The following is a 25,213-nucleotide window of genomic DNA, read 5'->3' as shown; positions in this document are numbered from 1 at the left end:
GGACAAACAGGGCATAAAGAGTCAAACAGACCAGTCCAGTTTGAAAATCATGCTAAGCTAACCGACTAGCCACTCACTTGTGTTAGCTCAGGCATTCTTTTCTAGCTCGGTCAACCCACTCCCTCCCTCCCCTCAAATCTGCCTACTCGTATCAGTTCAAATATGTGGCCCAAACAGCTCGCAAAAATGTAGCTAGTAACCTTTACTTCCAGTGAACACCGGGTCCCCGGTTTGAAGAAGCGTCGGTGGTAGCTCGGTGATGGGCACGGTGCGTGAGCGGGGCCGGAGAGGGGCGCCTCTTCCCGCTCCGCTCCCAGCCCCTGTGAGTCACGTCGCCATCACAGCTTGCCATGTCAGCTAGCTGGGCTAACTGTATCACATCCACACCAAATCCGCTTGCTAGCGACCAGCTGCTACCACACAACCGAATGCCAAGGCGAACGAAGTCCAAACAGCGGGCGAACGGGACAAGCTGCTCTTCGCTTCGTAGCTACGTCTAGCTAGTTGGCTAACTAGCGACTCAACTAGCTAGTTACGGAGATTTAAACGGTCCGCTAGCAAATGAGCAGCATAGCTAGAGTCAACTCTAGGTCCCACTTGGTTACGAGGTCAAAGTAAGTTTTACTAAACAGTGTGAATCAGTGACACTAGACGTAACGAGAACTGCTGTAGATTTATTTATTTAATAAACGGTTGCTCCACAAAGGCGCCGGAGCTTCACATTTCTTCAGTGCAAAAACAACCCGACTGCCATTCAATTCAGACAGCTCCGACGAATAGCGAGCAAACGGACATCTCCCGGTCTCTCCGCTGACGTCCAGCTGCCCTCGGCCTACCGACAGTTTAAACTGTTCAAAGTTTTAGCTTTGTTCTAGGCAAAATATGAAGGTTTTATACTTACATTCACGGACACAGCAGCTTCCCCTCTCGCTCGGGCTGCAAAGCAATATACGAACAACAAGCTGTTGAGCCTCAAGCTCCGTTTCCTGAGAACACGATTGGCTGCGGTGACAGCAGTGGTCGCAACACAGAAATTTGATTGGTGGATCGATTTCTCATTTTCAATAGGACAGTCTTCACGCGGTATCGCTATGGGCTGATACAAACGCGGCGCCACTAGGGAAATGACGGCACCTGCTGGCCAGTGGTGTAATCAGAAGCGAGTTCAATAGAAAAAAATACGCACGGCGATCACAATTGGCCGTCCACGCTTTGCTCCTGGCTGTAGCGCGTCTCTATTGGCGGAGCGGTCTTCCTCGTCTGTAGCGATATAACAGGAAGCCTTCCCGTGCTGGATTTCTGAGCACCATATTCAATTCACAGTTCATACTACTTGTTTGTCGACTGGGCTGACCAGAAAAATAACACGCACGATTGTGTCAGATATAAAGTTTATACGGATTTTTACATAACCACAAGCAGCGGGCGCTGGTTTGTGACCGCTTTGTATTGCCGGTGACAGCGAATCGAAACAACCGGGAAAAGGCGCTTTATGACGTACTTACGTGCCCTGTTGTTATATGCAGTGTTTTCACATGTACGCGGAAATCAAAGAGGCCGTCTCCTGCCCCTTCCTAATTCGCTGGTAACTCATGACTTGAGAACATACAGTGCACACTTTATTAAATGTGATTTGGTTCGCTGTATGAACCACGCTCTACAGCTTTACCGGATAGATGAGCTGCAAAGACAAAACGGTAGGCGTTTGTTTGGCGTACCGACGCCACAGGAAGACAGCACGATCATGTCGTGGTGGTCACAGAGAAAGTGACGCTGTCATAGGTCCAACTACACCAAATCATAGGCCACCAAACAACAAACACGCATAAATACGAAACAGTTTGATATTATTTATTGTTAAAAACACCCCAAACACATTAAAACATCTCATTTGACCTGCTAATCGTATTTTGCATTAATTTTTCATTAGTTTAGAAAGTGAAATCTTTTTGTTCAAAATGACCTCACTTTGTGATGGAGGTCTGGTATAAACAGTAGCGGTTTTAGATACGTGCGACACGGGCGGTTGCCCGGGGCGGCATCACGGGCCTCGGCAAAAAAAAAATGCATGTACTCCTGCTGCCCCGACGTCAGCCAGCGCATACTGGGAATGGCACAGGCACCGATCGGTTTTCTATCGCCCATTTGCTGGGAGTAAGGGCGCCCTCCGTTTGCGGCACAGAGAGGAGAGGGCGGGGCGGCGGGGGATTCTCTGGCTGGAGCAGCAGCTAATAACCAACTCGCAAAATAAAACAAAATAAAAACAAAACAACAAACACGAAAACACCAGACATCATGATACAGACTTTATAACCTAACTTTATAATTTGCACCGATGTTTTTTCGAAATTCTGTACACGAAAAGTGAGCGCGAGAGCCCTCGGTGCGCCTGCTCGCTGCTGAAGTCAAAGTAAACTTTATTGTCATCTCCGCTACAGACAGTCCAGTATGTAGAGAGACGAGACGACGAGGCTGCAGTTACAGCAGTGCAAGTAAACAAACAATATATATAAGAAGAGTAAGAAAATAAATATACAGTTTAGGACCAGGAGTAAAGGATCAATAACAATTTAAAATTTACAGTTTGATGATTTAAAGTCTCACACAAGCCGTCGAAAGGGGAGGGGCCGGCTGCTTCCAAATAGAGCACATTTCATTTATAATGTTGTAAATCCAAGCCCATTATGTATTCATGATTTGAATCCTGGGTTGTGTGAAATCCCAGAAATGCGCCTTAGACAAAGAGAATCTGTGAACTAAGGTCTGTTAGGTTAAGTTGTGGTGATCCTCGAGTTGGGGGATTTCTAGAGGGAGTGTTCGCCCAGGGCGCCAAACAGGCTAGGACCGCCACTGTGTATAAACCTACTATAAAACCACTAGTTAGTAGTATTCATGTGGTTGGAGCTCTGCATGCAAACAAGTTTGTTTTCCATTGTTGTTGTGTTTATTTAACCAATCAGCTGACTGAAACACTGAAAACTGTTTGTTCCGCAGCAAAAAAGTATATTTGAAAGGTGGAATTAAAGTTTCAGTGCTTTTGAGATTGTTTGGATAAAATACTTTGACAAAGATCAGTTTTTAGTTTAAACAGTTTCTCATCCCTAATGTTTTTTTGCACATTGTACAAACCTCTGGGTTCTCTCCAAGTCACAACAGATTTATAATCACTGTTTATCAACACTCTCCCAAAAAAAGTAGTGTGAACTTTCATTCAACTTTTATTTTTAAAGCTGAAATTCAAACCAAATACAAGACAACAGATGTGAAAGTTTATGAACTATAAAACCAACAAAAGAAACAGATGCGCCCGTCAGCAGAGGATGAGTTTACATGTTGTCTTCATCCGAGTCGTCCTCTTCTTCCAGAGAATCCTGAAACACAAAAAGCAGTCACCTGAATGCACTGCCCACCACATGAAGTAGAACAACTATGGAAATACGTTCTCTACTCAAGGCAGACACAAATATCAAAGTCGTAAAAATGAAGGCTGGTTCCAAGAGTCGACCCTTACACATTCACACGTTATTAGGTACAAGCTCACGGCGTGTCTCTACCTCCGTCCAAAGAACTGTTTTGGTCTGTACTGTTAGATGTTCACAATGGTTAAAACGAAGCCCTCCACAGTCTGACATCTAATATCTGCTGTGAGATCCAGCCGTCCGAGACGTTTGTGGCCAGACGCCAACGGGTGACATCAGAGCAGCGTCACAGTGGTCACATCTGTTTGTGTTGGATCGTCTATCTGCTACAAAGGATTTTCACCCACCTTGGCATATTTTTCTGCTTCCTCTCTGACATCTTTGGGTACCAACTCGTGTCGTCCATTTGTGACTGTAAGAGAACACATGTCACCATGGCAACCACAGCACTAATGAAGAATTACTTGGAGTCTTTTTCCAGCTTGTCTTAAAGCTCAACATTATTCTGCATGTTATGCTTCTTTATTTGTCTCATTAGCTTAATGAGGCCGCGTGCAGCTCATGGATTGGTCAGACAGCCAAGAGGCAGTGACATCACAGGAACTCAGTCCAGTGAGCGAAACCTTCTGGATTGTCATCATCCCTACATGATGAAGGCGTCAGCTGACATCACTGTTAAATCTAGAAGCTTCACACTAAAAGTAGAGACAGACAAACGAGTGGACAAGAAGCAGAGCACTGATGGTTCTTACCTTCTCCAACCCAGCTGAGCTCCAGCTCAAAAGCCTTATCCTTAACCTCATCGTGAACAATGTAGATTCTGCAAACATCAAAATACAACACACTTTAGGAAGACAGGTACACCACGTGTGCAATGTACTTTAGACTTGCACTTTACACAGTTCACTTGCAATTTTTCTGCACTACAGGACATGGGAGTTTCAGTTCCCCTTTTCTGCACACGCACACACACACGCACACACACACCTCTCTTACAGGTGACACAGTTCAGCAGTTCAGAAAAAATGAGTTTGGAAGTTGCTCACTCACATTTTGGCGACCTCTTTAACCAGTTCTCTGCATGTCATGTCCTTCATCTGAGACACACACAGAGGGAACAAGCAAAGATAGTATCAGACACACTGATCTGGATTAGGAAACTAATTCATTAACTATTAATCTGATTTTTTCTTTTACAACACAAATGTCCCAGAAATATCAGAAACGTAACTGAAAATGTTTTTTTAACTAAACGTGTAAAAATGCCTTTAAACATTCCTAAAATGTCAGTGACGTATGTGCAGAGAATGTTTTACATTTTAAAAGAAAAAATAAGCAATCAAAATATGCAGATCTCAGAATTGTAAAGAAAAGGTTGAAAATAGACATTTCTTTAATAATTATGTTGGAAAATGTGTCAAAAAAAAAGATGCCAGAAAAACTTTTCTTTCTTTCTTTCTTTTTTAAATATACTGGTGGTGCCAGTGCTGCGCTTCAGCTCCCAGTAGATGCAGCTATGGAAGAAATGTGAAAATCCCAGGTGATTTCAGAAAAGCTGACCTCTGACCTTGCAGTGACAGTCACCGGGATTCAAACCTGTTTGAGATTTTGTTTGGCGTTCTCACCCTGACCTTGAGCTCGAGGTCACTCGACACATACCTCAACAGCCTTTTACGGCTGCGGTTAAAAAGGTCAATATCAAAATCACATCTTGAAACTACTCGAAACTGTTTTTACGTGAACCTCAAACATTATTAAATTGAACCTTTTGACTTTGTTTTAACCTGAGTCACAGTTGAGGTCAGGATCAGCTGCTTTACAGACACTGACGCCACCAGCTCACATGTGTTAAGGTGACACGTCTTCATTATCTTATTAAAGATTTGTTAGTGCGAAAGCTAAAGTCGTGGTTATTTGACAGATGAAGAACTGGATCTAGAATAAGAGTGCAAACAGAAAACTCATGTGAATGTTGCAGGTTCAGACTCACCTGCAGTTTTTCAATCTCAGTCTTGGCAGCTTGTTTTGCCTTTCCGATGGCACATCCCCAGTAACCCTGCGCACAAACACACACACAGTGTTGTTACTGCTGCTTTAACCAACCTGGGTTCCCACCATATACAGATGTGAGAGCAAACTCACGTATGAGATGCCGGACGGGTCGACCATGTAGAGCTGGGAACCGTCGTCTTTGTCGTATGAGCCAAGGATGAAACTGAAAGAGCAACAACCAGAACACACTCATGAAGGCATCGATTTATTACTGTGCTCCTAGAGTGAAGGAGGGACCGTGATTAATAATAATACTAATAAATAAGAAAAACTACAACATTTCATTTATTATGTTCCTGAACCTACAACTTCCTGTCCACTTCATTCAAACTCAAATTCAAGAGGTGACCTGAGATTTTTTTATTTTTTTAAATGTCAGAAAGTCTTTTCTTTTGGTTGGCTGATGTTTACAACAACGACAAAAATACCTCCCACATAAAACATGAATCCTTTATACATTTTGGGGTAACCCTGTGATTACCCTAACTGCATTAGAGTTTTTAAAATGGATATTTTGTTGCTTTAACCATTACAATGTGAACATCCACATATTCAAGAGAAGGCATCTCAATCGAACATACATCCAAACGTAGGTAAGACACCAGAACAACTGGGACCAGGGCTCTCAAAGTCGTGGCCCCGGGGCCACTTGCAGCCTGTATATTGACGTGAAGAAATCGAACACAGTTTGTCCCTTGAAGTGACAAACTGTGTTAGATTTGTTTGTTGTTGTGTGCAATGTTAAAATGTTAATGACAGAGTCGCACACTAACGTGTACACTTATGTCTGCACTTTGATTCTGTTACAGACAAACACAATGACAGCAGAGGTGCTGCCACGTGTCTGTCCAGAAGGAGACGACCAATCATTTAAGTTTGAGACCCCCGACTTAGATGAATAAACACCAAAGGAAAAAATAAGAAAATCCATTTCTGGAGCAAGTTGTGTTTAAATGACCTCCAACTGTTTGATAAAGGCTTGTGTGTCAACTATATGCTGCTCCGCCTATATGCTGCTCCGCCTATATGCTGCTCCGCCTATATGCTGCTCCGCCTATATGCTTCCTCACCCTGATGGCCTGGAGAAATTCTCTCGACTCTCAAAGATGCACTTAAGAATGAGAGAATCCTTCACATGAGGAAAACATACATTTCCACAAGGAGAGGCTCTCTCTGTCACAATCCTCGTCTTTTATTGACATGCACATCCACACAGGTAACCAACTAACTGTACGCAGCACAACACTAACATGACAACACTGATTGTTTACTCTGAACACAACACTGAGCTGTGGTCCTGAACACATCATGACTTTGATCTTTGACAATGAAAGGAACACAGAGCTGAACAATTACAACTTAGAATCTGTCAGGCCTAAATAAGTTTTTCCATTTAGCACATGAAAGTTGTGTATTTGTGGGCGTGTCCCTGAGTTTAAGGTAAATACAGCAAAGGGAGGCTGTGTCCCAATTCAGGGTCTGCACGCTTGAAGTACGCATTTTGAGTGCGATTACGTCACCGCCACACGACGACGGCTGTCCCAATTCAAAGTGTACTTCAAATGCGCCGTCGATTTCCCCAAATATCAAGCGTGGTCCGGTGCACGCTTCGTGGTCCCATATATCCCACAATTCATAGCGCGGCGGTGGGTGTGGATAATTTTGCCGCAAAATACGGCAGAAGCAGAGTGGCCGAAGAGTGAACTGTCAAAAGTAAGTACTGAATATGATGTCACTTATTTATGTGCAAATGTTTAATAATGAGGAACATTAAAACATTACTGTTGGCCACATGTCGGCAAAGTTATGTGACATTAGTGATGTTTGTACTTTCAGCGTTTACTTGGTTTTAAAGCCTTTAAATATACGCCGTTAGATAGTCGACCTTAATCTTACAGAGATTGTGATGATTTTGTGGATGATTAAAGTCAGTCATATATCCACAAACACAACAAGCTGAAAGTCAGTGATGCTGCTCGGTTTGCAGTCCTGAACATCACGGCACAAGCAGGATCCACTGCACTGTTAATGTGAGCTGTGTTATATTGCTGCCTCTGTTCGGTGGTGTCGAGCCAAACGGACTTTAACGTGTGTTTGAACGAGCTGACGGTTCACTCGTTAAGCTGAAAGAAAGATGCTTTAATCACAGCAGTCACACATGTGTCCACTGCACCATCTGGAACTCTTCTTGTTTACACTCGTAATAACACAAACACTAAATCCTGCTTCTCTGGTGCTGTTGTGTAGCAGTGTGTACACCTGAGACTGTCACCTGTCTGTCTGTCCTGCACTCGCTCTCTGTTTCTTTCTCTCTGATTGTGGAATAAAAGTATGAACATGTATTTATAAGTTACACTTGTGTTTGAATCCTGCAGCTTATCACACATTTGATTTCCATGTGTGACGACTGCAAGTGTCCAGAGTGAGGACAGACTGAGGGACCCACTGCTGCACATCATCTGTGAGGCTTTGCAGCCCTGATGATCCACCAGGACAAACTCAGCAGTGTGTGAGGAAGAGGAGGAGGAAGAGCCAGCAGCAGCTGACAGATGGAGAGAATAGACAGACTGTTCCCTGTTTGTGAAGGACTGCTAGAAAAGTTTAAAATAACTAATTGTCTGTCCTGAATCAGTTTTATTAGGTAATGTTCAAATAACGTTATCCTCCCAGTGTTTCCAGTGTGGGAGAAAGTACTCAGGGCCTTCAAGTTACACACTATGAAAGGCAGCAACAAGTTTAATGTTCAGAAACCTAAAGTCTGTATCAGCAGCAGAATGGAGCTAAAATAAATGTTGGTTTCAGTTCTATGAAGCTTTGAGTATTTTGGATCAGTAGCTGCTGTGTTTGTTGCATCATATTGCTGTAATTGTTTATATGCTTTATATATTCTGAGCTAAGTTGATCTATAGTGTTACATCATATTCTATAAGGATGTTATGTGTTTGTAGACTTTCTGCCCAGTTTGACCCATTTAGCAGACGTCAGCCTGTTTAAGGCTCTGATGTCTATTCTGTGTGACTTACAGCAGTTATGACATGGTCTGATTTTCTCACCCAATAAAGGAATTTTTCATATATCAGTCGACTCTTCATTCTATCAGAAACAGTTATCACAGCTCCTACATTTGCTTTTTACACATATATGTAAGCATTGAGCCAAATTTAGTAATGACAACATATTAAAAGAATAATATTTGCCTCTTATATATAACACATCTGTATACACACTGTCACAGATACTTGTCTTTGAGTGAAGATTTAAGGTGACAGGAAATATAAATAAATGCAACTTGAATCTTTGACACAGAGTTCAAGCTCACTGCTGTGATATATAAATAATGATAATCTGACAATACATATAATATTGGCCATATTATATTCCATTACCACAGTGAGATGACTTTAGTCTCATGAACAACATCAGCTAATTGTTGTTTACTAGCTCATCTTGAATGACTGTTCAGTACAGAAATGAAGCCCAACAATCATGTTTTACAGTCTCGTGGTCTCAGCCTCAGACACTCAACTAATCACAGTGATGTCATGACCAACAAAACATTTTTCTCCTTCATTTCTGTCACACAAAGCTGTATGAAACGTTTCCAGCTGTTAGTATCATGGTTGCTAGGCAACCTGAACAGCGCGACGAAGGCTAGTCCCATTTCACAAGCCTCTCACTTCTGCACTTCTCGTACTTACGGTATAGTACGCACCGTACGTAGTGCGCCGCGTACTTCAAGCGTGCAGACCCTGAATTGGGACACAGCCGGAGTCTGACAGTCAACAGGAAGTGATATCACAGAAGTTCTCCCCCCCCTCCCCCACCGGGTACGTACCTCAGTCAGTCATCGCTGTGATGTGTGTAGTACATTTGGATCATTTTCAAAATAATACATATGATAATTATTATTATAATATTTGTACAATACTTTATGTCACCTGAGCTGTAAATGAAGTTTGACTGATGACGGCTCTAACATTAGAAGGATCCAATATGAAAAGGAGCATCAGCGGTCTTTTCTAGTAAGAGGGTTTAATCAGGAGCCGTAGGATGACAGCAAAGCTCAGGAGCGAGTCGCGACATAAATGGTACCAAGCTCAACTTTAATGCTATCTGATGTGATTGTGTGAATGAGGAGACTGAAGCGTCTTTTAGACAAAATGACTCCGGCTCAACACGAAGGAGGAGTCAGACAGAAGCTCAGGGTTTATTTGAAAACGCTGAAGGAATAGAAAACGTGACGGCAGCTCTGCTTCATGTTTTCATAATGTTAACATAATTACTGAAACTCACCTGCAGCCAAACGGCCTCACAGCGCTGTACAACGTATAGGCATGGACATACATGGCCACTCTGTCTGAGAGGTGCTGCAAGGAGAGGAAATACTATTAGATTAAAACCATTCAGATCCCCCTTCTGTGGCCCCAGACACAAACAAGCACATGGTATTTGCTAAAATGATTTTATATGATCGATCAACTAATTGACCAGCTGTTTTAGACGAGAGGCATTATAAGAAATCCTGCTACTATACTAAGAACAAATGATACCATGTATGCAAAGGCAAAGTCCCTAATAGCAGCTTAAAAAGGAGGAAGTTAGACTTGTAGCACATTTGAATGGGCTCCTTCGTCTCACACACGTTCACTGGGTGAAAATACCTCGTTGATGCCAAAAGGTCATTTCAACCAAGCTACATTCAACTACAGCAGATGAGTTAAAGCAGCACAAGCCCACACCAGATGCCACTCCTGTCAGCTACGGACAGGAAGCTGGGGCTCCAATCAAATCAAAGTGGCTCACCTTATTAGCCAATAGGAGGGAAGTGTTGCCTGGTGAAGTGTGAACATATGTTTCACTTTAATTTATGCTTCTCTCATGTGCGCGCTTATTACTTGCTGTGATTCGATGCCTCAACACTGATTTCCTAGCTCAGCTGATCAGTAGCTATTAGGGGACAAAACTGTTTTTGCCCAACTGCAAAGTCCATGTCCTTGACAACAATCTGGAGGCAGAGCATTTATAAGTTTGATTCTGTGTTTCCTCAGGTGGTTGCTATAATACAGAACAAGAACATTAGAATACAGAAGAACTGACAAAGACTTTTTAAGCTTCCAGGGACGGCCGTTTAACCCTTTAAGACCTACCATAGAACCAAGTCCGCCAGAGCTTATATTATATTTTTACATGCTGTGGAGCCATTTTTGGGAGCATTTCAAGTTGCTATACATCAATACAACCATTACAGCCCAGATTTTAATAATATGTATTCATTAAGTGCATAGTAATTACATAAATTGCAAAAAAGTGCAATAAACTACAAAAAAATTGAAAATCGTTTTTGATTTTTTAACATATATTTGTAGTTAGAGAAATTTAAGAGACTTATCCCTCAAAACTGTAAATACAAAAAAGTTGCACAAAATAGTTTCCCACCACAGGAAATTTATTTTGAGTGTCTTCATAGTTTTATTTTTGAAATACACCAATTTTTATATATTGCAGGAAAAACGAAAATAAATATTATACTGCAAATTTGCAAAAAAGCAGCATATGCATCAAAATAAACTATTTCCAGCAGTGCAATATGAGTCCTCAGCATCCCAGAAACGACACAGAAAGTCATAAAGTCAAAGATAACTTTTAAAAAGAGCAGTATAGGCCCTGAGGCCCTGATCGCAAAAAAGACTACATTTCCGCGAAAATGACGTCACTTCCGGTTTCGGCCAGGTAATGGCGGAAATGCAAAAGTTCGCGCTGACGTCTATTCCAACGTAGGAAGTGTTATGAACAGCTGATCGGACCGGCAAAGCGTGTTTCTGGAATATTATGTTTTTGTTCCTGCAAGCGCTTTTTATGCAGTTTTTGCAAAGCTATATGTGGAAGAAAACCGTGACCGAGGACAAGCTGATGGCATCAGATGTAAGTACAACTCCTCCGGTTTCATATGCAAAAAAAATTTTTTCGCTAGCTTACGTGGTTGCAGTGCTACCGAGATTTAAAAATAGTTACGCATAACAGAGCGTGCCCGCTCCGATCGGCTCTAAAGGGTTAACACATCGATCCATGGAAAATACACTGTTCCTCCAAGCATCCATGCTAGTAACATAGCTGCATGTCACATGATACAGCAGAGGAGCAGTTTTTAACTTTTTTCTTGTACAACCTGGAGTTTCAGACATTTGGCTGCAGAGCCACATGTGACTCTTTGCCCATCTTCAGTGGCTCCCTGTGGCTTTACCAAAATAACTAGACAAATATGAATACGGCTTATTGTGTAACATTTGAAATGTTTATCCATCGCTGTTGTGACCTTTTACATTTTCTTACTTTCAAACTGAATAAGCTACGATTCCAAAGATCCTGTTTTATTAGTAACATATAATTACTGTTTATTTTACAGCTGGAATTTCATGAATAACACTTTATTTTACTATTATTATAATGACAATACAAAATTAAAATACCCGATCATAGAGAAAAAAAATGGTAACAAAAGACAACAGGAAGCTGATGCGTTACCTTCAGGGGAATGTCGTGTCCATAGTTTGATCTGAAGTTAGAAGCTTCTTCTCTGGCAACTTCAGCGAGTGAGCGAGCATCAGCTAATAGGCCAGCTACTGCCTGTTGAGAGAGAAGCTTTACTTACACATATTCATGTCACAATAAGTCTGTGAACACACAAAATAAAATGTTTCACAAACAGAACGTGGTGACCATTTCAGAAAGTGATATCCTGCAATTTCCAGGTACAAACATCTCTAAGTGAGACGGTGAGCTGCGGATGGAGCGGGCCAGAAGAAACAGCGTTTCGGTCTCATCGAAAGCTTCAGTATGTTCAGCATCTTCAACATCCAAGAGATCATTTGGATCGCAGACTGGAGCAGCTAGGGATCGAACCACCTTCAGATTAGTAGATGACCTGCTCCACCATTTATCCATCTATCACAACTGGTCCAAGGAAGTTGGACCAGTTGTGATAGAGCGAGCTATTGTAGCTCAAACTGCAGAAACAGTTCATGCTGGTTCTGATACATGCTGAGCACATCCCCTGCTCAAAGTGCCGGCCATGGGCATGTGAGCATCAGAACCGGACCACGGTTCTTTTACACCACGTGGCTGGCTGGGATAGTCTGCATGGTTTCCCTGGGAACACCTGGCACCAGCATACACTACGGGAAAAAGGGAAGCTGGCAGAGGCAGTGTGACGCTTTGGGCGAACTTTGGGTCCTACCCTCTACAGCACCTTTTCCACTACTAACTACTCAAATCAACTCACCATGGCTTGCCACGATTCAGATCAACGGGTTTTCCATTACAATCAATTACCACCTAATGTGCATGGTCGTTGTCATAGCAACGCATGTCCCGTGATATAATTAACGCTACAACAAAGGTTGATATCGAGGCAAGAATATAGCTGCTGCTCGCTCACACAGCAAAAACCATCAAGCTGGTGCTGCAGACACCAAGTTAGCCAAGACAGCTGACAGCTTATCACTTTGTGTCAAAGGTTGTCTTTTTAGTCTGGTCTATGAGGCAATGTCGCTTTTGACACTATCCAAAAAAAAGATGAGCATGAAGACAGTTTTCTTTGCGCACCGATGCACACATTTATGTAGCACACTGAATAGACCTGAAATGTTTTTGACGGCTTGTGTGGTTACCATGCCAATGTGTCTGTCGATGTTAAAGATGCGTTTGTTGGAGCCCTCCTCGTACAGTTTAGACAGGACTAGCTTCTCCACCCCGAACACCACCCCATCCTTACAGCGGATTCCAATGGCTGTGCTGAACATCACAACATGGAGACATACTTGAAAATTTGATCATGACATGTCTGGAAACTATTCAGAATTATTAGCACCATTAGCACTCTGGGTTAGGAAGTCAGTTGGTTATCAACACTGTAGAAAAACAATTTTTTCTTCATATTTACCCACCACATCACATTCAGCGGGGTCTGGTTTTAGTTTAAAAACATAGAGACTGACCTGCTGTTCTCTACAGCCTTCATGGCATACTCCACCTGAAACACTCGACCATCTGGAGAGAAGGTTGAGGCCGACAGGTCATACTGCAAGACAAAACAGAAATAGCAGCTTCCAATATTAAACTAACTACTGATATTAGTAGCTGGAAAGGACAGGTATATAATCAAACTCACACTTTCATGTGGCCTTAAAGTTGTAATTAATTAAAAAAGAGGGATGACTGACTTGTAGTCTAAAATCATTTGCCCAACTGCCAAAACATGTGCAAAATATATTCAGGGACTGTATACCTGAACCCTCTGAGGAATACACCCAGACTTAGCTTGGTGTGTTGGTAGAATTCAGGAAACTAAAGTATATTTCATTCTTTGTGTGAACTGGACTACTTATATTCACTTTCACCTCAGGTGCACCAAACACCTCATTGGTACCCTGTTATCTGACAGTAGCAAGGTAAATGTTTATGTTTTTAAAAAGATAAAGTTTTTTGGTTTTTTTAGAAAGCCTTTGTTAAATAAAATGAACCCCAGTGATAAAAAGTTACTCTTCTCATAGAGAGAATTTAGCTGGCACGCAATTCTGAGTCATTCTGAATCCAGTTTGATGGAGGCTAACATCTAAACACATAAATATCGTGAATTCCTGTAATTACAGTGATAAAACGGATAATTAACGCCACAGTAGAAAGCTTTTTTAATTCTTATAAATTGATAAATTGACAAAAAAATCCTGAATCGGGACTAAATTAAACTACTTTCAATTTCAGTTTAGCTTCTGTTAGCAGGCCTCATTGTGACTCAGCAGGCTAACACTCTAGCTAGCTGCAGACTGAACTGAATGAACATAATTTGAACTATAAAAGCAGAATATTTTCCGGAAAACAGGACTAAAGACAGACTGATAAACGTACGAGTGTACGTAAGTTAAAGCTTCTTCTCAAAAAGTACTGAAACACTCACCCCAGTCCCGATAGAGCTCATTTTAATACCGACTGTAAATTCTATGCATAGGTCCCATAAAGCGCTCTCAAACCACTCTTCCGGTGCCTCCTCACGCGTTTCACACAAACTTCCGGTGACAGCCTTTTACAATAAAAGCTTAAGTTACATTAAATATAGTTTTTAAAGCACCACGGTTAGGTGTATTTAAAAAATAAATGTCTGACAGATGATAGCTAGATATGGCATGGCGCTGTAGTGATTCATAGACTCAAGATGAAATAGTGAAAATAAATAAGTAAGCATTTCTGGAGGATTTTAAATACATTTAAGTAAATTGTACGTGGTTTTAAATATTTTTTTTTAGCAAAAGATTATCTTATATTACAACAAACTCAGATGAAGATTTTTATTTACCATCTAATCTTTGTAAACCATAAGATAAGATAAGATGCTGTGAAGGGGATTTTCTTATTCAAAGAAACAACTCTACAATCATCCATCCATTCATTCTAGTCTTCTCTGGTCTTTTTTTAATCCTTTTTAAGAATTGTTTGGGAATTTGCCCATTCCTAAAGTTCTTTCTATCGCTCTGATAAGTTTCTTTTGGTTTTTGTCAACCAAATCTCTTTGACTTTGGACCTCATATTAAGAGTTTCAGTGAAAAATTATCAAATGCAAGTTCAGCAGTTGGACTAAATTCCAAGTCTGTATTTTTCGGCTTGTATTGGGCTGAAGCAATAACAGCTGAGTTCATGTAACACTGATTTCTATGACAAGCTGGTGCAGTCTACATGTGGTTTGTGGACTTGGAGAAGGCATTCGACCGTGTCCTGTGGGAGGTGCTTCGGGAGTATGGGGCGGTAACCCTATCCTGGGCAGGGTGAACTATTCCCTTTTTGTTCTACTGATAGGGCTCTTTTGAATTACTTTTTGTCTGGTCCCTCACCAGGCAAGATAGACCCTGGATTTTGATTGTTTGAGCCGGGGTTTTTAGGTGCCTGCTCTCAAAAGCAGTAAATTGTTTTATTTGACTGGATCATTATTTTCATTAAGTTGAAGCTCCAAGAATTTAATTTGTTTTTATAAAATTTCAGTTTGATTTTTGTAACAGGCTTTAAATCTTATGCTGGCACTAGCTTGGCCAATATTCAGACTAGACATTTGTTTTCGTTTCAACATATCTGAAAAATTCAGCATCTGCCATGATTAGTGCCTCTGTTCTGCCTTTCAGTCCAGGTTTCTCCAGTAGGATTTCTTGATATCGACCACTTCATCTATCTGACGACATGTACAGGAGGATGCACTGGTGCGCCTGTACATGTCGTGCAGGGACCTGTCCTTCCGTATTGCTTCCTCTTCTTGCTCCCCTCTTTCCTGGGTTTCTGCTGCCTGAGATGTTCACCTACAGTAATAGGTCAATACAGTAATCTGATGTATTCATTGGTCTGCTTCATGGATTCTGCCCACTTCCGTCCACTTAGCGTAAGGGTGCTGGATTTGGGTTGAAACCCTCCAAGCATGGTAAGGAGCCTTCTTGTCTTGATGTGAGTGACTTCTATCGCCTCCTTTGGCCAGCTTATTCTCCCAGCAGGGTACCTGACGATCGGCAGGGTGCAGATGATTGCTCAGATCTTGTTCTTCCCATTAAGACGTGTCTGACTTCCAGAAATCCTACCAGTGACTGGACAAAGCTGGACTGAAAGACAGGCCAGAGACACTGATCATGGCAGCACAGGATCCATACCGGCTGGGGTCTGCCACACCAGGTAAGACGACAGGTGCAGGGTGTGCAAAGGTACCTCTCAGACAATCCAGCAGGAGGGTGCAAGACGGGCATACATGGAACGCCATAAACGTGAGCATAGAAGTCCCAAGGTCAAAATGGGACACGCCCTATTTATTTCGTTTATATTATGATGGATACAAATATGTCTAACCAATAAAAACAAATTGTTCAGAGATTATTTGTAAGAAAACTGTAAAGTTTTATTGAGTCTCAGTACGATCAGGGTGGATTACAGACCTGCTGAAGTTTAAACAACTAAAATGTTGTGAATTTCATAATCATCTTTTATTATTTTTGTTTCCTTCTTGAATCAGCAGAAGCAGCTTTGGTCACACAAGATTGAAAAACATTCGTATACAGTTCATTAAAAAATAGGGATAAGAACAGAAACTGTTTTCATTTGGTGACTTAACTTTTTCTTTTCAATGACCCATGAGGAGCCACCGATCAGCGTTAAGGCAAACAGAAGCTCCGCTTTCGATTAGAGTGACAAACGTCTGATAAGTGAACAAAGAATCTACAATGAGTGATGAAGATCGTTAGCGTTCATTAGTCAACTAATACAAACATGTACAAGTTTGTGTTTGTTTTTTCTATAGTGAATTTACACTTTAACAGGAACAGAGAACTGGACTCAAAACGCCGTCACACAGCAGTAGCAGCGCCACAGGAAGTCGATACACATTAAGATCCCCCCTGGACACACAAGCGCCACCAAAATAAACAGAACCGAAGAGGCAGAAAATGCAAAACAACAGGTGAGGCCATGTGTGGCACAAAAATAAAACAGCACACACACACTTGTCTTTTACTGACTACTTTTGTCTGTTTTTGAGTCTTTAAACTTTCAAAGTCAAAACATGAATCTTGTTTCCAGGTTCGTTAAAACACTGATAGAAGTTCAATGAACAGCTACTAACCAGACACTGTGGTCGACTGAGGGTTTTTTAGAGCACAAAAAATTAAAACCCCCACACTAATAGGAGTGCAATGCATCACAATAGAAGCCAACAGTAATACAGTTCGATACAATCAGCAACTGTCTGATTTTTCCTTCTCTGGTTAAAGCAGTAAGCTTGTTGAGCTAAAGTTATGCTGCTGTGCACTAAATAAGGTCACCAGCAGAGACAAACTTGGACCCGTGAGTACAGATGCAGCAGACCGGGTCAGTATCCCCTCCTAGGAGTCACATTCACTTGTTTCTCTTTTGACCTAAAATCTTTATTTACGTTTTGAAAAGGTGACAATTTTAGACTGAATCTGGTTTATTTAACTTCACAAATTTACAAAAAGTACAGAATGTCCAATCATATCCAGTTATAGCAGAATCAGACTGAAACCACAGAAACAGCTAATTTACTAGGACCTCTGAGGGAGCAGTCTTACTCTGCTGGTTATGGTGGCTCAGTAGGGCCAGTACAGGCGCTGCAAATCAGGCAAAAGAACAGTAGGACCAATACTTATGCTGCTTGAGAAAGAGGAAGATGATGAACAGGACTCAGGGCATTAAACAAAAACAAAAAAAAGACTGTCTTGTTAGTGATGATGACAACAGACTTCCTGTCTTTTTTATTTCAGACTCTTTCTATTTGTCTCCAGGTCCAGTTATCTTGGCGTCGGTTTTCTGTCCTTGCAGGTTTCACCCATGTGACGGGATTGTCCAGCTGGAAATGGGCGGGACAGAAGCCAGGGGGCATCCAGCTGGATGTATGCAGTATCAAACAGTTAAGTGTTTCCTTTCAGGATGCCCAGACAGCCCTGCAGCAGCTGGAGGTTCCCCTGCAGGTGAGACACGGTAATAGGTAAATGGACTGGTTCTTATGAAGTGCTTAATACTACAAGGATGCAGACTGGAGAGGCCAGCCAACCTTTCAATTAAGAAGGCAGCCTGCTCCTCTCCTACACTACAGCCACCTCACATAATGAGATCAGACACTCCTGAACAGCTGAAATGCTCTTTTAACGGCTGGTTTCTCTGTATACTCAGTACCTTGGCGTGTTTGAGCTCAAGCTCGGCCAGCTCCACCAGGTTCTTCCTGAAGGCTGCCACTCGCCTTGTCTTAAAGTCTATGAGCTCTGTTTGGAGAAGAATGCACTGTGAAAGCAGACCGCACACACATCCAACACTCCTTCACCTGTACGCTGACATAGGAAGAACAAAAAATGACCTTGCTTGGCAGACTCTGAGATTTTCTCAAACTTGTGGCAGCAAAGCTGCTGACTGGTCTCAGCCTGCAGAACATCTCTGTTTTTGGCCCGAGCCTTATCTAGAGCCTTGTTAGCGTTCTCATAGTCGACCAAAGCCCGACTCCTCCGGTACAAGAGATCCTGCGAGGGGAGACATCATCACATAAACTGCAATATTTAACAAAGCCAGTTTTTTAACTGGTGACTTCAACTGTCAATCAGACCTTTGCAGCCTGTGACTCCCTCAAATAATATTTCAGCAGGTCGGCCAGCTTCAGGTCTTCATCTGCTGCAATGCGAGCTTCAATTTTCTGTTTAAAAAACCCCCCAAACATGGTCCCAACATTAGAGTTACTGGGGTAATAAGATAACAAGGCAAACTCCAAATTTGATCAGACATACCCGAGTTTTCTCGAACAACTCTGACACTTTGAGGAAGAACCTTAAGGAAGAAAAAGGGAACAAAAGAACAAGACAGATGTGATGCAGGTATGTTTACAACCTGGCTCTGCTCAGGACCAAATACAAGTGTTAGCAAAAATCATCACATGAAGGCAGCTCCAGGTCAAGTTCAAAGACAACATTTGTTCATACTTGCAGAGGTCTGTGGAGTCCTGTGTTCCTAATGTGTAGAGAGATGAGGCAATTCTGTTGATGTCATCAGCAGCATCTAAACAGAAAACAAATACGTGGACATCAGCGTCACACAGTTTTCCTTTATATAAAACTCCAAGTCTCTGTTCAATGAATTACTCGAGACTCTAACACAAGCCCTGAACCTGACCTTTCAGCTCATGCCACAGACACAAACATCACTTACAAAAGAAAAACGGATTTAAAAGATTCTTACTTTTGTGTGACCGGATCATTCTGTCAGACTTGGCTGAAGCATCCTTGACTCTGTTGTGATATTCCAACAGAAACGTCTTCTCGTGCTCAAAGAAATCATCCACATCCTACAGGCGCAAAAACAGCAACTATCAATAAAGAGAAAACATGGAAACCACATTTGATTGAGGTGGAAACTAGTTCCTGGGTCTTCACCTTGACTCCAGCCACCAAGACACCATCTGCCGACTTCACCACATTTTTAAAGAAATCTTCCAGTTTCTCCTTCTTGTTCTTCCCTCGTACACTCAGCTTTTGGCAACAAGACATGAAAAAGAAAAGAAAGATGAACAACACAGAGTTAGCAGGTATAGAACACCTCCGTTTTCTGTCGACCTGCTTGTTATTCCTAGGAGCACCACGAGGTCCTGTGCTGACTGACCACTGGCTCTTCGAGCTGCTCAGAAATCCTAAAAATGAAATGAATCCGGTGTGATACTTACATCCTGGTTATACTCCAGGAAGACATGGAAATTGAGGTCTTTCCTGAGCACAGGATGAGCCGCCACACGACATAAGAAGACCTCATGCATGGCTACGGTTTTCTTAAAGATGGCAAGGTACTCTCTGTGCAACAACACAAAAAGGGGCGATGTGGTGATTAATCCAGCACGTCAAACAACTATGGGGACAACAACTGCTGTCTGTGCTCACTCACGCCTCGAGCTCCTGCTTCATCTTTGTGAACTCCTCTTTAGTCATGGATCCCTCGCCCTCGCCCAGCTTCTGCAGCTTCTCTCTGGATGCATCAAAGTCTGGTCTTGGAGGTGCTGGGGGGATCTGCAACAACAACACGCATACGGCTCTACACTGAAGCCAGCTCACACTCTTTCTGGCCTCTGATGCAGGTTTGATAACTCGGTTGCACGTGCCTGTCTGCTCTTTTGCTAGTGGTGATGTAAGCTGGTCCATCAGTTTCCAGATACTGAAATATGTCGTTCAGATACTTGTACAGGCAGATGTTAAATCTGTCACTGTCAGATAACTAAATTTAACAGAATTTGGCAGGTTAAGACTAGGAACCCTCTTACTAACGTCCTGGGCCTTTTCTCTTTTGCTCTGCCTACAAATAGAAACCTTTCTTGGGTAAGAACTATTGTGCGTCTTGCCTGTGTCTGTTTACTTGTTCTTTTCAAACTTGAGCCTCATTTATTTATATTCTGATAGAAATATTGGAAGCAAGCAGAGCGATTCGAACACGTGGAAACAGAAATTAAAATATAATAAATAAGAAAAAAAACAGCCTGTGCAATTCAACAAGCTTGGTATGACGGCCTTTATTCAACACAGCCTGGAATGTCTTAGGCAAACGTTCCTTCCTTTAAGTAGCCGTCAGGAATAGCTCTCTGGGCAACTTGAAGGCATTCCTGTTCTTTTCTGGATGTTTCTGTTTCGCTGTATGTCCAGATGCTGCCACACTGCTTCAATTATTTCAGCAATACTCAGTAATCCTCCTTTTCTGACAATATTGTATTTTATTCTGTTGTATATATATTTATTCTATTGTGTGCAGTATCTTATTCATATTCTTATTATCTAATCCTACTACAGTATGTTTTTTCTTAACTTTGCACTGTAACAAAACTAATTTCCCACATGTGGGACTAATAAAGGTTATCTTAGCTTGTCTTATCTTAATTTGAAAGTCCAGGCTCTGGAAGTGCCAGCCTATAAGTGAGTGTGTTTCAGTGTGTGTGTCTCTGTTTCTGTGTAATTGTGGTGCCTTTTTATACTTGAATGCTCGATAGAGGTTAAGGTCAAGTGGCTTGACCATAAAAACCCCAAAACACAAGAACCTCCCCCAAAAGAGAGAGAGAGAGTGTGTGTGTGTGTGTGTAATGGCTCAAGACTAAAGCTGTCTTTCTACATCTCATTAATGAGACACAGGATAAAACGTGGGCTTATTTAAAGTGACGACTTAGCTTAACGTTATTCTACGTCTTAGAATGGTGACTATGGGTGAAGTGAAGTCCTCTGTGCATGCTGCTCTTACGATGTATCCTGCGTATTCTTCATTTTCCACAAAGGAGTCATGCAGCCAGATGAACTCTTCATGCTGTCGGACCACCGAGAACTCGTTCTGCTTAAAGTTGGGAAGCGTGCTCTGTGCAAAAAGGAAGCACATCAGCAGTGTGCAGGTTCAGGTCTGTTACGTGTTATCGAAGTTCAGGTCTGTCAGCGTATCTGACAGCAGTCAGTCTCACCTTGGTGTGAACGGTAAATTTGACCTTGTCTCGCTCACTCAGGGCATCAGAGATGTCAACCTGCAGCATGGCGTCTGTTTGAAGGTCCACGTTGACTGCACGTGGCTGCAGGAGGACAGAGACCGTGTGTCCAACAACGCAGTGAGCAGTACAGACACACAATGAAAGCCAGCTGTCAGTTACAGTGTACTCTTCACCTACATCGTACTGTGTCACAGTACAGAACTTTGTTTGTTCAGAAGTTAGTTCTACTGATTACTTTGCATGCATATGCCATGGTCTCAGCACACAGCTGGAGCAGAGAGGATCTACCTACCAGATGTTTGAAAAGTAGTCTCACCCAAAAGGGGCAAGAGCTAAAACCAATGAACCGAGGCGCAGCATCGAGGCCCAGTTTAAAGTAAAGAAACGGAATCACTAAAGAAAAACAACAACAACTATGCAGCGTGAAAAAGAGGCCTCATATGGAGAAGGAACAAAAAATACAGCTGTGTCGCCATCCCAGTTCAACAAACGTCCTGGGACACTGCATTAAAGAACATGTAACTGCACATCCATCCGATCGTGTGCTATTGGACTGACACCTCAATTTCACTTGGCAACAATAAATGAATGACATAATTAGACAGTGACAAGTATCACACACTCGAGCTACAAAAACTACAGCACACACCTTTCTGACAGGTGTGACAGCTGCCACGGTTTTAACAAGGACCACAAGTACACAGTATAGAAGTCCAGCTATAACACCAGTGTCTTAATAATATATCTCTGTTCTATTTCTTATCCACAAACCAGAATGTAGGTCTGAGACACTTGGATCTCCTGACTGTGTGAACCTTACTGCCCTCACAGAACAGCTACATCATAAATATACTGAAGGGGCTCAGATGGGAGTAAATTCACAACTTTTCTTGCTTTTTGTTTGTTCTTGTACAACAGAAATCGTCTGTTGACTGAGGCCAGGTTCAAGACTCATTTTACTTTGTCCCATCTTTCAGAGGGGATCCTGAATTTCCTCTTTCTAAAGTCCATAAAGCACAACATACTGAAAAGCCTGCATGCACACCATGTTCTTAGGAATAAATCTATAAATCAAGCTGTGACTGATACATGAATCAGACACTTCTGTAAAAGACTTCTATAATATCATTTAGTGTATGTAACTGTATACATGTGCTTCAGAGTAAAACAACCTGTAAAAATTATTTTCCAGCTTTACTAAACGATATTACCATAAAACCACAGCTCTTTACTCAACAAGCAGCAACAATAAACCTCTGGATGTGTATTTTGGACATCTGGGTACTTTCAGCTCTGTACACACGTCAGGATGAAAGAAAAGATGGAACACAAAGCACCTCAATTATTTACAAGATAATATTTAGATTCGGGGGACAGCAGTGGTAGTTCAACCTGAACCACAAGCAAAGTGCTCGGTTACCAAGTCAGGTCAAGAGCACTGAGTAAACTATATTTAAGGTTGACTTTGGGGTTTTGTTTGTCCATCTGTCTGGATTTTAGATTGCTGGTCCCTGTGATGATGAAAGCCGTGTCGTGTTTCCTAGAATTACAGAAACATGGACACCTTTATCCAACATTGTGGAATTTTGGACTGAATTGCCCTCGTCGAGCTTCGTTGACAATAACAGGGATTATCCAATTAGAATCGGAGCAGCGTTTCAGTCATGTGACAGCTGATGGTAAAACAGCAGCGCTAGCAGCACGTACCATCAACATGAACTTCACTAAGTCAGTGGTTCGTTAGCTGCCATTTAAACTTTCACTGTAACCGTTAGCCTCGTTAGCTCTCGGTTAAGCCCAAAGACTGCAGCCGGGTCATCATCTGTACTCGCGGCTTGGAGAACCAGTCTGACCACAGCTGACAGGCTAACTGCCCATTAGCAATAAGCTAAAGTTAGCCTGGACAGCTAACTTCCCTAGAAAAATGAGCGAGCTAATGCTACCCAGCTGATTTAGCTGAATCAAACACAGAAGAGCGTCAAACTCCAACACACAGGCACACAGGTGAAAAGACACAAGGTGAACAAACAGACAGGCAGACGGACAGCACTCACTCCCCGGTCCTCCTCGGAGAGGAAGTCGGGTCCGTCGTCCAACCCTTCCTGCTGCGAAGACAAAGAGCACAGGGTTGTTTGTTTAGTTGCACACCGACCGTAACACAAACGCAAACACAACACAACAGCCGGTGGAACCTCTCGAGCTCACCGAGCAGACAACACAAGAAAAACAGAAGAGACAGAGAAACCTACCATCATGGCTGCAAATGGGTGGAGACAGGAAGTGGAGTGACGTCAGAACAGTCAGGCGTCGTCGGGCGGATTTCATGAATTTAATTCAAAACAAAATACCTGTAAAGAAAACCTACTTTTAAACAAACTAAACGAATATTAGAAAACTTAAATTAAAATAAAAGCTATAAAAATGAAATAAAAAAGGTAGAGCCAGCTTCTTCAGAACACGTTCCCTCACATGTGGAAAGTTCCTTTTTTGGAAGAACTTTGCCTCCAGAACCAAGTGACGACGGAATTTGGTGGCTTCATAATCATCTCTGCTTTTGCAGATGATGTTGTTGGTGTCATCAGGTGGTAGCCTCCAGCTCACACCAGTGAGTGGCCAAGTGTGAAGTGGTGGGAATGAGAATTAGCACCTCCAGGTCTGAAGGCCATGCCCCTTAGCCCGGAGCATGGAGTGCACACACAGATAAGTTGCTGGAGGAGTTTAAGTATCTGGGATCATGTTCATGAGTAAAGGGAGTAGGAGATTGACAGGCAGACTGGGGCCATGGTTGCAGTGATGCAGATGCTGCGACCTTCTGTAGTGGTGAAGAGAGAGCTAAATGTAAAAGCAAAGCTGTCAGTTTACGAGTCGATCCAAGTCCCCACCCTCACGTAGGATTGTGAGCTTGGGTAGTTGAGATCATTGATACAAGCAGCAGAAATTAGCTTTCACTGAAGGGCGGCTAGTCTCTCCCTTAGTTAGGCAGAGGCCAGGAGTTAAGCTATTTGAGAGGAGCTCATAGTAAAGCTGCTACACCTCAAATCAAATTCCCATTGAAATTGTATTTGTCACATACACAATCAAGCCATACCATAGCCCTGGGACAGACTGGCAACCTGTCCAGGGTGTACCCAGCCTCTCACCCTGAGAGGGCTGGGATAGGCTCCCCCCCCCCCCCCCCCCCCGACTCTGACAAGGATAGATAAATAACCTAAACATCAAAAGGAGCACACCATTGAAACACATAAAAGTAAGAAAAATGAGATAAAATGAAGATTTTCGCCTTCATTTCTGCCAGACAATGCTGAAACGTTTCTAGCGGCTAGTGTCTGTCTCTGTGTCTTCCCTGTGTTTCTCGTGTCTGCGTGTTTCATGCTGCCTCTCCGTCTCTCCACACAGTAATGTCCCTGTGCTAGTTTCTCCCCTGTTCTCAGTGTTAAGCTTGTGTGTCTTCATCTACGTCTTCGTCGTGCTTCCTGTCTTATTTTGATAGTCCTTGTCCTGCACTCACTGTATTCAGTTTTGCTTCCTCTTTGTCTTGTTATGTCAGAGGATGAGGCTGGGGAACAGCTGTCTTCTCAGCTGTTCCCCAGCCTCATCGTTATCCTGCCTGTATTTAAGTCCTCAGTGTCCCTCTATTTGGTGTTGTGTTCTCCGTGTTAGTTGTCAGGTCAGGTCTAGTCTGTGTATGATTGTAGTTCTAGATCGCCTTTTATTTCTT

The 25,213-nt window shown here is 42.4% G+C and overlaps 3 protein-coding genes and 1 non-coding gene across 6 annotated transcripts in view; all 4 read right to left on the bottom strand.

Annotated features, from left to right (window-relative positions):
* Window positions 1–1,106, bottom strand: part of arid4a (AT-rich interactive domain 4A) — a 37,993-nt gene extending 36,887 nt beyond the window's left edge. For 2 of the 3 annotated variants that reach the window (XM_085440613.1, XM_085440615.1), the window contains exon 1: window positions 902–1,106. The gene's annotated coding sequence lies outside the window, so the exon portion shown is untranslated. Of the gene's footprint in view, window positions 1–200; window positions 440–901 lie in introns of those variants that run through there. The other variant, XM_085440614.1, reaches the window with a different exon arrangement.
* A 2,094-nt stretch (window positions 1,107–3,200) lies between these two features.
* psma3 (proteasome 20S subunit alpha 3) lies at window positions 3,201–14,530 on the bottom strand. Its single transcript, XM_085441196.1, has 11 exons — window positions 14,425–14,530; window positions 13,466–13,548; window positions 13,139–13,262; window positions 11,994–12,095; window positions 9,765–9,838; window positions 5,562–5,634; window positions 5,410–5,475; window positions 4,470–4,516; window positions 4,172–4,239; window positions 3,767–3,831; window positions 3,201–3,371 (listed from the first exon to the last, which is right to left on the bottom strand). The coding sequence occupies exons 1-11, from the start codon at window positions 14,443–14,445 to the stop codon at window positions 3,327–3,329; spliced, it is 768 nt and encodes a 255-aa protein (XP_085297322.1). The 5' UTR covers window positions 14,446–14,530; the 3' UTR covers window positions 3,201–3,326.
* LOC146685337 (small nucleolar RNA SNORD53/SNORD92) lies at window positions 3,986–4,065 on the bottom strand. Its single transcript, XR_014916984.1, has one exon. It is a non-coding gene; the product is annotated as a small nucleolar RNA SNORD53/SNORD92 (small nucleolar RNA).
* Window positions 14,531–16,367: 1,837 nt separating the features above from the next.
* Window positions 16,368–23,824, bottom strand: snx6 (sorting nexin 6). The gene is made up of 14 exons (XM_085441392.1): window positions 23,745–23,824; window positions 23,550–23,600; window positions 21,472–21,576; window positions 21,261–21,371; window positions 19,926–20,047; window positions 19,711–19,834; window positions 19,424–19,519; window positions 19,230–19,335; window positions 18,974–19,049; window positions 18,782–18,821; window positions 18,604–18,690; window positions 18,361–18,520; window positions 18,183–18,268; window positions 16,368–17,971 (listed from the first exon to the last, which is right to left on the bottom strand). Exons 1-14 carry the CDS (start codon window positions 23,748–23,750, stop codon window positions 17,918–17,920), a joined length of 1,224 nt encoding a protein of 407 aa, XP_085297518.1. The 5' UTR covers window positions 23,751–23,824; the 3' UTR covers window positions 16,368–17,917.
* Between the last annotated feature and the right edge of the window lie 1,389 nt (window positions 23,825–25,213).

This window comes from Copadichromis virginalis, linkage group LG19 (assembly GCF_057382275.1).
Source record: "Copadichromis virginalis isolate Kocher_CV1m ecotype Utaka linkage group LG19, C_Virginalis_male_GT1.1, whole genome shotgun sequence".
NCBI classification, from domain to species: Eukaryota; Metazoa; Chordata; class Actinopteri; order Cichliformes; family Cichlidae; genus Copadichromis; species Copadichromis virginalis.
The sequence above is the reverse complement of the archived record's forward strand: the minus strand, read 5'-3'. Positions and strand labels throughout refer to the sequence as shown.